Source organism: Etheostoma spectabile, chromosome 16 (genome assembly GCF_008692095.1).
Source record: "Etheostoma spectabile isolate EspeVRDwgs_2016 chromosome 16, UIUC_Espe_1.0, whole genome shotgun sequence".
NCBI classification, from domain to species: Eukaryota; Metazoa; Chordata; class Actinopteri; order Perciformes; family Percidae; genus Etheostoma; species Etheostoma spectabile.
The window spans coordinates 17,824,171-17,836,694 of NC_045748.1; the positions used below are offsets into that span (position 1 = coordinate 17,824,171).

Below are 12,524 nucleotides of genomic sequence, written 5' to 3' on the forward strand. Positions count from 1 at the left end.
GCTTGTGTAATGTTTTGCCACATTTTTTATCCCCAATAAAACTTACTTTTTATTAAGTCATCTGATAATTGGGCAACATCAGACAACTGTGTATTCCATAATCAGCAACCATGTTAGCCATTGAAGCTTAATGTTTTTCCTGCAAAAGTAAGAAAAAGCACTGATACTGTGCTGTTCTGAAGCAAGAATGATTGATGTTTGATGAAAACTTAGGGAAAAATTACTAGTAGGCAAAGTACTCCAGGAGAGATACTGGGGCCTGGACACTATTCAGCCATAATCCTTCTGCTCTAGAAAATCTTACTGATCCACAAAAACTCCAGAGAGCTGGATGAATAAACAGACAGGGATATGTCCAGGCATGCACGCTTTATGCTTTCTAAGAAGTGTCTGGCTCTGGCTCTCACTATTGATGACCCACTGTCACACACTATTACACTTCCTCACTCCGAAGGCAGACATCAACCCCCTCCACCCCTTTTCCCTGACACACACAACACAACACCCACACACCACACAACACACACACACACACACACACACACACACACACACACACTTCACTGACACACTTTATGAAGGCAACTGACACTCTACAGCTTGGGAATCAATGTCACATCACATTGCATTCAGGATACTTCAGAGGTTAATCCTTCATAGCTGTTTGCAGCTGTTTTTTGTTTTGTTTTGTTTTTTACACATGGAGCAGTTGACACAGGTGCTACTTTGGGGTACACATTAATACAGATCATTTTGACTGACAGAACAAAATCAAAAAAGGAGCAAACATACAGTACCATGACAATGACCATGAAAGGAGCCAAGGAATATCATTGAGTAGAAAGGGAATGACCAGAATAGGGCTGTGAATCTTTTAGCAAGAGTGGATTATTGGGGTCAGGATTTGATTCCAAATCAATTCTTGATTCAAAACGATTCCCGATTAAAAATCCATTCTCGATTCCATACATAGGCGTGCCAATTTCAGGAACTAGTTTCAAGTTATTTATTGCCAGATGTATGACAATTACAGAAACAGTTGTTTTCAAATATCTTGGCTCCCTCAAACAATGCTGATTAAAGTTGTATAAAACACAAAATCACAAGTAGAGAAACTAAATGAGAATCTAAGACATAAAATAGTGTATGTTTCAATATAGGGATAGGCGCAAAGACAAATCTGAGATGAAAGGTAACATTTATTCATGTTAAATTGGCTTTGACTGCAGTTTAGTGATAAAAGGCTAAAGGCAAGGCTAAAGCTAACTCCTTGTCGGCTATTACACATCACCCTTTTCCTCACCAATGAATGGTCTCTAGCAAAAATAATGGATGAACTGCGACTGTGAATCACCATTAATAAATGGTAAATGGACTGCAACATCATAATTCTCACAGAAACAACACGGTAAGAACAGCAGCATTGCCGATAGCGCTATTATGCTAAAGGAACGCTAACGTTACCTCCTCCGGTCTCATTGTTCATAACATGTCATTGTAGTTTTACGGCAGCAGTCATTCGCAATGTTGCATTGCTGCCACCTTATGGAACTAGTCCATTAGTCTAGTATTAGGCAATATTTAAGTTATTTTGTGGGAAGGAAGTTGAGAATCAATTCATACTCTTAGAAGATAGGAATTGCAATTCTTACATCAATCAATTTAGAATTGAGCCAATTGGTTAACCAGAGCGCTGAAGACTTGGTGGGTTCTGGGAGAATGTGACTTAAAACAGCTTGCACATGACAGCAATTATGTATCACAGGAAAGTGTCTGCAAATATGTTCCTTTACATTTTGTGTCACGGATTGTTCAACAATTACACGTAATTGTGTTCATACTGTCATACTGGCTCTCTGTACTGAATAATGTCGAGCCAACAACCTACATGGCGTCACATAAACCAGCAAAGCCTGACACTGTAAGAGGCGTCTAATACTATCTTGGACCTCAATATACAGACACACATATGCTTGCTCTTAAGACTTATTTGAGTGAATCCTTACATGTTTACACACAAGCAAACATTTTGTACATTTCACATTTAACTGCAAATGTGCACATACAAATCTACAGGAATGTGTATTCACATAGAGCTACACACACACACACACACTCACACACACACACACACACACACACACACATTTCCACACACATGTGATGGCAAACATACACATCCTGGTCCTTTCACTTCCATTCAAGCACACTGCTGTTTTCAATTAACCCAGGATCCTTCCTTGTGAATGTCACTAACCACATGCAATTCTCCTAACTATCTTGGGTGGTTTCCACCTCACCAAACCTCTCATACCCCCTCCCTGAATCCATATCCATGTGTAGTTTTGCCTTTTCTTTTTCATTCTTGCTTCTTACCTCCAGCCATATTTCTCCTGGGCATAGAGTAGTAAAGATTTATGAGAGGTCGTCTGGATCTCTCTGATCAAGCCAGTGTTTCCCGTTCAAGAAGTGTGAGGACACAGCAAGTCCTTAGATAACAGGTGCCATGTGTATGGATGAATGCACAAGTGCATACACACTAATCTTCCAAAATAAGGGTGTTATGCCAATAGTTAATTTGCCAATGCTTTAATTTAAAGTATCTTAAAGTGAGTAGGTAGTTTGCCAGAATGAAAGTAAGTAACTACTGGACACTTATGCGCCATTACAGCCGGAAATGGCAGCTCCAATATCCAGTGAGAAACTGGCGCAAGCAGAGTTATAAGGGACTGGGGAACCGCAACAAACAGGGACCCAGTCCAAGAGGGAAAATAGAGTAGAGTTTACACACACCGCATGTTAGACAAGCCCAGACTTGCCTCTGGTACATACACTATAGCCAGTGTGAAGGCAAAATTCAGTGATACACACACACACACACACACTCACGATCACACTCACACACACACACACACACACACACACACACACACACACACACACACACACACACACACACACACACACACTATTAGACAAAGCCATACAATCAGAGATAAAGATTTCTCTCTCTTAATTGTATAGCATAATATAACTGCTAACTATTATTGGTATGTTGTTGTTACGTTATTATTATGAAGTCTTTAGTTGCAGGGGATTGCCAATCAATGTTTTTTACATGAAAGCACACATTGCTTCCATCCAGTTTACGAATCAGTCTACATACATTTGATTGATGACTGATTATTATAATGCTGTAATACTTGCTGTAAAACAAAGTAAGCAAAAACAAAAAAGCCCAATGCACTTACTGCTGCCCATGAATGGTTTGGGGCAAGCTGGTAAAATTTGAAATGGCTTAATTTAAGATAAATAAATACATATATGTTCCTACCAGAAATACCCCCTTTTCAAATATGGCAATATGTGGTAGGAAACGATATGTCAATGAGCAGAAAACACAATTGCCCACATTACACCTTAGATTTGTTCTTAGGTATTGGCACAACATTTACAGGTTTGTATAGTTTATGGACCAACCGAGTATATGGATGCTAACCTTGCACAGCCTTGTTAATAACATTAATGAAATATGCTAAAGTTTACTGGTAGCAAGTAATGCAATCGCATATTGTACACCATTAACTACATTTATTTAAAGTGACTATATGTACTGTAACTTTTTAATGTTTCTAAAGCTGTCATTTTTCATACAATGGTCTTAAATGACCTCTGACAGTAAAAAAGACTAAGAGTGAAAAGAACGCTATTATTAAATATAGATTTTAGTAAGGCATCTACCAGGGTCCAATTTTTCTTGCAAAGTCCCAGAAGGATTTGTGGCAGGTAGGTTGCACTTCAGTGACATATTCTGATGGGTCAGAGATTTATTTTTAACACTGGAAAAGCTTGTGTTAGCGTATGCCAGGGGAGCCAGGTAAAAGCAAGTAAGAGATGTCTTTATGTAGGCCTAATTGTATATTAATCTTATTTTAGAAGTTATCTGTTGTAGTTATGGCTGATACTGGGGCAGAACCATCCCAGGAAAGAAGGAAATTAAACAAAAAACAACTAAAAGATAAAAAGCAAAAGGAAAATGAAAGACAATGATAACGTAAGTCACTCTCGGTCAGCCTTTCAACAGATGGAGACAAATACGGGATCGTAAATGATTCAAAACCCACCCCGAATTGACCCTCAGGTATGTAATATGTCTATTTTATTCTTAAAATACCTTTACAGTGCGTGATGTGGTTGTACATCAGTAGACAACATTAAACTACATCCCCCTTCTATTGACACTTATATTTTACTCTGTGTTTGTGTTGGCTTGCTATTTCTTATCTTTTTCTCTTCTCAGACTGTTAACATTAGCGTTGTGACTGTAGCCTATCTCTTGGTTGCTTAACAAATGAGTATCTGCGGTCAGAATGTGAAGAGATGCTCTTTACTTGATTACCACTTTTTACAAATGTACTTCCTCTGTGGAACATTAACGTGAGCCAATAGGTTAACTCTTGAATGTAAAACTCAGATCACACATTACAGACAGACAGGCATAAACTTGCTAGCTTAGCAACATTAAGGTTACAAACGACCCATAATGCAACATGCTCTTATAGACACAGGCTCTCTAGATAACACAGCGGGTACTAGCTTGCTTGGGCCCCAGTACTCAAGAAACTGACTAAAGACAGATTCAGTGCAGAGTGAAGGATGAGGAAGGAAACATATGTTTTAGTATGCTAATTATCTGAAAGTGTACACTGTGGGCCACATCTGTCCAATTTGTAAACCAACAACCACCATACAATGACAGTGTTCACTGGGATGAAACCTAACAACCATTAAGTATAGTACTGTACCTTCAGCCTCTCGTGGGGACCAGTGTCCAGAAGGGGCACACGGTCGTGGGGAGGAGGAGTTGGTGGCATACTGGAGTAGAACTCTCCCCTCAGTGCATTTATCACACACTGATCCCACTTCTCTAGGAAACCAAGAGACAGCAACCAACTTAGATACAGGCCAAATACAAATCATTTATACAGTATACACTAATGGCAATAAGGTAAAATTATACGACAAATGATGAGATGAAAGATTTGGTGCTAATTATTTCAATCACTTTTTGGTGTTTTAGTCTGTAAAATAACTGAACGTTAAATTACACTACTTGTTATATTAACCCATACAATAATCAATAATGTAATAAATCTTGATCAACTTTATTATACATACACACCCGCATCTGTTTGGCAACCTATGTAGCTCATTTCACCTGTCGTAAAAGTGTCCAGAAATTGGTGGAAACCATTCCAGGGTGATGGAATTATGATGCTGCTCAACCACTTGGGGTGACATTGGCACTGGAGGAGGTTTGGAGGCGGGTTGCCAGGTCTGGTAGATGAGATCCAGGTAGCAATGCATCCTAGCAACCTGGTTCAGCGTGAAGGAGTCGGTACAGGCATCATCTGCAGGTAACAGAGGTAGGCTGTCAATGTGAGGATTGAAGATTGGATTTTCGATTGATCAGTCACAGGAAAATAAGTAGGCATTTAACAATTCCAATGGTCTAGATCCCATGAATAAAATAAACCAACTGTTTGTCTTTAACAGTATCTTTTTTCCCCATTTTACTATGAAAACAAAAAATGTTGCACAGGATGCGCCCCCCGCTGTGTTTTCCCCATGAAATGTCCCTGCTAAATTCCACACCTGTCTTAGTATGCACACAGACCCAACACATTTCTTTCCAGTCATCTCTGTGTGTCAGTTTCATGTGAGAAATACAACTGTAACGTTTCGCCCAAGTAAGTAGCAAAACACATCTCACCTGCATAACTCATGTAGTTGTTAAACGGCGTGTGTGTGAAATGCCGACAGCCACAGGTTTCATTTCCCGGTTCAGGATCATGGCAGCCTTTGTATTTGGGAGTGGGGTTGGTGTCCGCACACAGGTCTCCAGTCTCCATTGAGGGCTCAGTCTCTAAACATGCATCATTACATGACTCGATCTCTGATATACCTCGAAAAACGTGATAAAGCCCAAGACTGTGACCAGTCTCATGGACCATTGTATCAGTGTGACCAAATGTACCATAGAAGGAAGGATTCAGCACAATTCCACCTGAGAAAATGAAGAAGAAGACAAATATACACATGATGTAAATACTGCACACAACACAAAAGCCTATTCCAGTGTAAAGTAATTGTGTAACTGGAGAAAGATTCCGACAATGCATTACTAATGCGTCTCCCCAGCATCATTATCACCCTTTTCCCCTGTTAGAACTGTTATTAGGAGAGAAACTGCTTGGTGCTTGAAATGTAATCACTCAAAATCAACAATCAAGGCTGCCAAAGTGCATGAGAGTGTGCATGCATGCATGTATGTTGTTTGTCTTCTACCCAAATGTGTGAGGGCCTCTTTGTCCCAGGGCCAAGTGGCAACCCCTGCCAGATCTTCATCAGAGGAATTGGCAAAGAAGACATTCAGGTGAGTTGAGCCATCCAAATGCAAAATCTCTTTCAGCTCTTTGACATCCAAATAGGCTCTGGAAGACAAAAAGCAAGAAAAAGAGAGTATTTCACATTAAGTTAATAGCTTTACAATGAGGATAGTCTTTTCCAAGTGAATTCAGATTTCATCAAGGCAAAGTTTTACAAATAAAAACTGTGTTACTAGCCAAAATGAGCTTGCTCAGTGTTATCTTTCAGGGAGACGGAGCTCAGAATTAGGTCCCTGTTGAATTTAAATGTTTTCTTAAAAGGTCCCATGGCATGAAAATTTCAAAATATAAGGTTTTTTTAACATTTATATTGGGAATCAGGCTGGTATCAATTGTGACCAGTAAATCGCATTGTTTCATTGCAGTCTTTTCTCACTTACAATACACTTGTGTAATGAAAAAGGGGGATTACAGACCACGTTGTTGATGTTGTCTAGGAAGTTCCAGATGCAAATAAACATTGAAATACCCCAAATATGGTCGTATAGCACTTTTATAGTTGAGTTTTCATTTGTAGTGACAGATAATGCCAAGCCGCAATGCGTTTGTGTCCATGATGATGTTGGATGTTTTATGTTGAAATATAATAAATCATGCAATGACCAGTACAAAGCTTTTTTTTTCCATTATTGTTTTTCTCTCTTTGATCACGCCCTTGAGTGAGCTCCTTCTTCATTTTGACATAGAGTAAGACATGTCACATAAGTACCAAAACAGGTGCTGGTGGAAATTAATCCACTACCAGTGGGACTAAAAATAGTTTAGACATTTTTGTGACATTGCTTAATGTTTTTTATGGTCTTACAGGCTGCACTGCTGAATGAAATTAACAGTGAATGACTATCTTATCCATATGGTATTTGATATTACGTGTTCAATTCTTCACACTAGCTTTAAACATACAGAATAATGTATTATACTGTACATGAGGAGGTGCTATCATGGCCATATAATAAAGCTACTGTATGTATGTCCTTGCAGCAACACTGGTTCAATGTGTTAAAAAAAAAAAAAAACATCTTTTGATTGCCTGATAGATCTACCTCATTCATTAAAGCCTGTCACTTCAGTTAATTGTTCAGGTATTCTGATGTCTCCCCATGAGATCATATTTTTTTCTTGGCCCTGGGGTTACTAACGACAGCACAAATGACTGCAATCATTCCAAACACTGAGATATCTTTCCAACAGTGAAACTGTCATTCATTTTATGAACACATCAAACACGTTCAAGCCTGGCTAGTGGTCCTAGCAAACAGCATCAACAAGCTCAGTCTTCTTTGAAGAGTCAATAAATTGCATTTGCTGAAGTGACGTTTATTCCTTTTTTATGGTTCAAAAAGGCTCTGTAAATTGAGGAGTTTATCAGAAACAAAACATGGCACAGGTGCTATTATCACAAATTCAATCCATTGGATGTTACGACCTAGTTTTTGAGACAAACTTGCCCTCCTTTTATTTTGTACTTATTTTACATGCTCCTAGATCATAAAATTAAGTGTGACAGCAATGAGGCTTATACAACCATCATTTACTGCATCTTTTTGCGCCTTTTTGTGAATAGTACCCTGTGTCTTTGATAGTTGATAAATTATGGCATTGTAAATAAAATAGATTACATACAATAATAGAGCCTGGTTTGGTCATGTGTCTGAGTTGCTACTGCTATCTTGCAAGGTTGATTTGCACCCATACTGCATGATCACATTTTTTTAACCTGAACTCAACATCTGTTTTAAAACCTTATGGTACATTTGAAAGTCATTTGTTTTCAATTTCATCAATTCCATATATCCTAAACACAAAAGATCCTCAACATCAACATTTGTATCAATCCAGGTCTAAGTTATAATACCAGCCTTTAAACGTACATAACATTTAATGTTGTGCTACATTATTTTGAGTAAATATCATGCATTGTTGTTTTTTAAAGTGCACATCCCAGTTTTGACTTAAGTGAACTCAGGTAAATATAAGGATAAAAGAAAAAATTTCAAAGATTCATGCCTTTGAGAAGTGAAAAATCCTGGAGTGTGCTATTTATATTTATTCTCCCAGTCAACAGCTGACTTGAAATAAAAGTATATTTACACTATGTTTTGTTTTGTTGTAAAGTTATATGGTGGTGCACAGTTCCACTGGACAAAGATGCTTGATCTGGTTTAGATTTATTTTGATTACAAGCTAAGAGGGCGGGGTTATCTCCAACTTTAAAGCCTACACACTGCTAAAATTTTACTATTGTGCCTATTGTCTTTCAACTTTTTTTCTGAAAAACTGCATTCAGCGAGACTCGCTGACATGCAACACAATTTAAGATTAATGGCCCGGTGATAATAACAATGATATCCACAAAAATAGCAGCTCAAAGTAGAAGGAATAACATTTGGCATCTTGGGATGTCAGCTAAATTATATTGGAGCATTTGGTTGCCAAAAGAAGTGCAACTGCCCGAGTAGTACCACTGCGGGTTCATTATTAAGGTAGTTTATTTTTATTGGTTAGTTTTAATTCACTGTATAATATATTTTGTTTTTATTAGATCATTCGACCATTTTATGTGATGTTGAGGCTACATAGTTGAACTACATTATAAGACCTGCAGAATCTTTTTCATACTCTCCCTTGTCGCATTTTTTCATCAATTCTTTAAATCAGCTTTTAAATTATGTTCTTTTTCCTATTTTGGTTAATAACTATATGTTTTAAAAGTAAATGTCAGCATAAAATATTAAAATGTGAGTGTAAAATCAAGCATTCTCTAACAAGTTGATTTCGTACATTCAAAGAAAGCAATTTAAAAGTGAGTTGCGCTGGTGTTTGGTGGTATTCTGGAAAAATTTCAACCTGATCTCACAGAATTCCGAGAAGTGAACATGGCCCCTTAACACAAAATCTGTGGCAGTTTCACAGAATCCTTACGCTGATTTTTGGGCTTTCATAATACTCGCTAACATAGCCGCTCCTAATGCTAAGTCATCTTTTCATTCACTTTACATTGGCATTGTTTTCTGAGGTGGCCACACGGGATTATTACATATTCCGTGCCATCATTACGAAATGCGGTGTTATCAGTTTGTGATCATTTCACGGAATTCTTTGAGACCAGGCTGAAGAATTTACACAAGTGAGCTAATTCCTGTGATACAACACTCCTGCTAAGGTTGCCACCCATGCACATTTCATATGCTGCTAAACAAAATATTTCATAACATATCTACAACCGTTTGTTGGACAAGTCTCTCTCCCTCAAATCATAAGTTGGATAAGGAGCTGCTTAGTGAAGATGCAGTGCTCCCTCAAAACAGACTTTTTGGATAAAGGGTTCAGTGTAGCAAATGCCTTCTTCAAGTCTCTGCGAGACAAACTGGGGGCACTCATTGAGGCCAGGTCTAAGGAGAGTGAGAGAGAACAGATGATATAAGGTCCCTCTTCCTAATAATTTCAGGAATTTCATTATTTCCTTAGAAAATATTTGTCCAGAGTTTTTGGACAAGCATTAGGTGGGGTGAGGGGGGGGGGGTTGTTTGATACTGAAATGATTGAGTCAGCAATGAATAAGAGCAGCAGTTTTATTGTAGGGTCAGAACCCAACTAATCTGAGTTCAATTATTCTAATGTTCTAGGCCCTGTTACAGAATTGCATGTTGGATTGATTGTTGGAGGGACTTACAGAGCAAAAGCAGACAGTCATAGAATATATACGTGTGTGCATGTTTTTGATTTCAGACGCTGGTAAATAATTGGTGGAGGTTTAGGTTAGCTACCGGTGTAGGAAGCTGGTACCCAAAGATCTCATCGTGAGGTTGTTAGTTGACAGAGCAGTTTGGGCCTCTGTCTTGCTATCTGTCCATCTACATCTTACTCAGACCTCCTCGCCAAAACCCTTTACCCTGGTCCCGGTGTTCTGAGACACTTGGGAAAGATAGTATTTTCCATCCATTTAACCACACCACTTTGTCCTGACAAAAAAAAACTTTTAAAGACGCACAAATGAAGAGGGAGAGAGAGAGAGAAAGAGAGAGAAAGTGAGAGATACAGAAAGAGAGAGAGAGAGAGAGAGAGAGAGAAAGAGGTCAGGTAAGTGCAGAAAATCGCTAAATTCAAGCGTCACTGCAAGGCATTTGTTGCAGGGAGATCCAGGAGTTTGCTGGGCAGCTCAAACTGCCGTGTTAATGCTTTTATATCTGATACATATTAAATGGGGGATTATGACCTCATCCATTTACACCCATATATAATTCATATAAACCCATAAATTTGCCTTGTATACATATGTCTGGGGCAGCATAGTATGAAAACTGGGGTGAGCTGGCATGGCAATGACAATCTCACGGCCAAGAACACTTTTAAAATTGGGGGGGCCCTCAGCTCCTCTGTCATCGAGTCGGTCAACACCACAGCCCCTGAACCCATCATTCATCTCTGCCTTTATTACTATACTTGCACTCTTGTCCTTAACCCTTCCAACTTACTCCGCTGATTATTTTTTCCCTTCCAAGGAGGATATGCATAGAAACTGCGTTAACGCTCAGATTCCACAGATCCTGCCATTGCTGCTCGTTGCTGAGGGAAGAGTTTGAAAAAGCAGGATTTGGAGACATAGAATGGACAAAATGACAGACCGAATGCTCTCCCTGTTCCTATCTGAAGTTGGGGCTCTTGACAGTCAATGCCTTTGTTGACTTTTGAACCGCAATGACTCCACCAAGGCACTATCAACTACATTTCCTGGTGTGGAATATATTAAAAAAAAAACACCTACAGTATCTGGCTACATATTACCTCATAGTCAGATGCAACTACTCTGCGTGCCTGGTGACCCAAGTAAAGAACCTTCTTACTCCACTTTCCCCTCAGTCCCCAAAAAAAGACGTCAATCAGCCCCAATGCGAGCACAGGTGAAACCTAGGCAACAGGTGCTTTTAAGTGTGCTATGGTTTTAAAGGGGAAGGGGAAGTGCAAACTCCTGGTATTTACACCCAAGCACTCCATTATGTTTTATGGGATGGGGGCTTAAGGTTTAGAGGACCAACTGTAAAACACCCAAGTCAACGGCCTAGGAGATTAGCTTCCCACGCTGAGCTAGAATACAGTAGGGAGAGAGAGAGAAGGAAAGAGAAAGTGTGGTCCATCCATTAACCTGCCACAGTGAGAGGTATTGACTCAGGAGGGGGAAAGAGGCCAAGGGAAAACAGATGACCTATTAGCCTTTGATAAAGCCAGGCCAGAACTTTATTTCCCAAAAACATATTGAGGCCGACATGGTTCTAATATCCACCTTGCAAAGTTTGTGGATCCATCTTGCTTTAGTTTTGGAGGTGTTTCCAAAAAACATTTTCATTTCAGTTGCTCGCCAAAAACTTCTGAATGAGTTCTGATATTATGTGATTAGTCTTGTCCAGTTGCTCGTATATTACATTGATCTTTCTTTGACAGTAAAACCCACACAACAGCTTCTCAAACAACCAGTGCCATTTGTTTTTTGCGTTTCTGCAAACATAATGTAAATTCACATTGCATAAATTTACAGCCCCAATTTCAGATGTCCCTAGCTCTACGCATAAGAATGTTCAGCCTTAAAATAAATGCTGTCAGATAACATCCAATACCACCAAAACCATAAGAAGTGTCAAACCCAAAGGCTGTAAAACAATGCCAAATATTTCCCTCAACCAAATGTAGAGGGAGGGAGAGGGGAGTCTATTATCAATGGTATTTTCAGAGGAGAGACTGTTGCAGGACCACAGAGCTGCTTGTGTCCCGATTTTTGAAAATACTACATGTAAGTGGTAACAGGCACAAACCCAGCAAGAATAAATGCAGGACCTCGCAACCACTGTTCCGCTGCATACGCAGTACATTGTTCATCCAGAATTCCATAATTAAGAAAGAATGTCAAACTGTTTGTAGTGCAGCTCTGCAAGTCTCTCCAGACATACCATAATCAAGGCAAAATAAGCAACCATTTGGGGAGATAATATCTATTTCTTTAGACTGAAAATTCTCTTGTCCTTGTTCTGTCTCTCTTTCTCTCTTGCTGCTATCCTTCCTTCCACAAGCCCATCTTTCAAA

The 12,524-nt window shown here is 39.1% G+C and overlaps 1 protein-coding gene across 2 annotated transcripts in view; it reads right to left on the minus strand.

The window, feature by feature from the left end:
* pappaa (pregnancy-associated plasma protein A, pappalysin 1a) overlaps window positions 1-12,524 on the minus strand; it is an 88,928-nt gene that overhangs the window by 67,398 nt on the left and 9,006 nt on the right. For both annotated transcript variants that reach the window (XM_032540393.1, XM_032540392.1), the window contains exons 3-6: window positions 6,349-6,494; window positions 5,774-6,067; window positions 5,219-5,411; window positions 4,806-4,927 (exon numbers count right to left, since the gene is read on the minus strand). In XM_032540393.1, coding sequence (XP_032396284.1) covers window positions 4,806-4,927; window positions 5,219-5,411; window positions 5,774-6,067; window positions 6,349-6,494 — 755 coding nt within the window. The remainder of the gene's footprint in view (window positions 1-4,805; window positions 4,928-5,218; window positions 5,412-5,773; window positions 6,068-6,348; window positions 6,495-12,524) is intronic.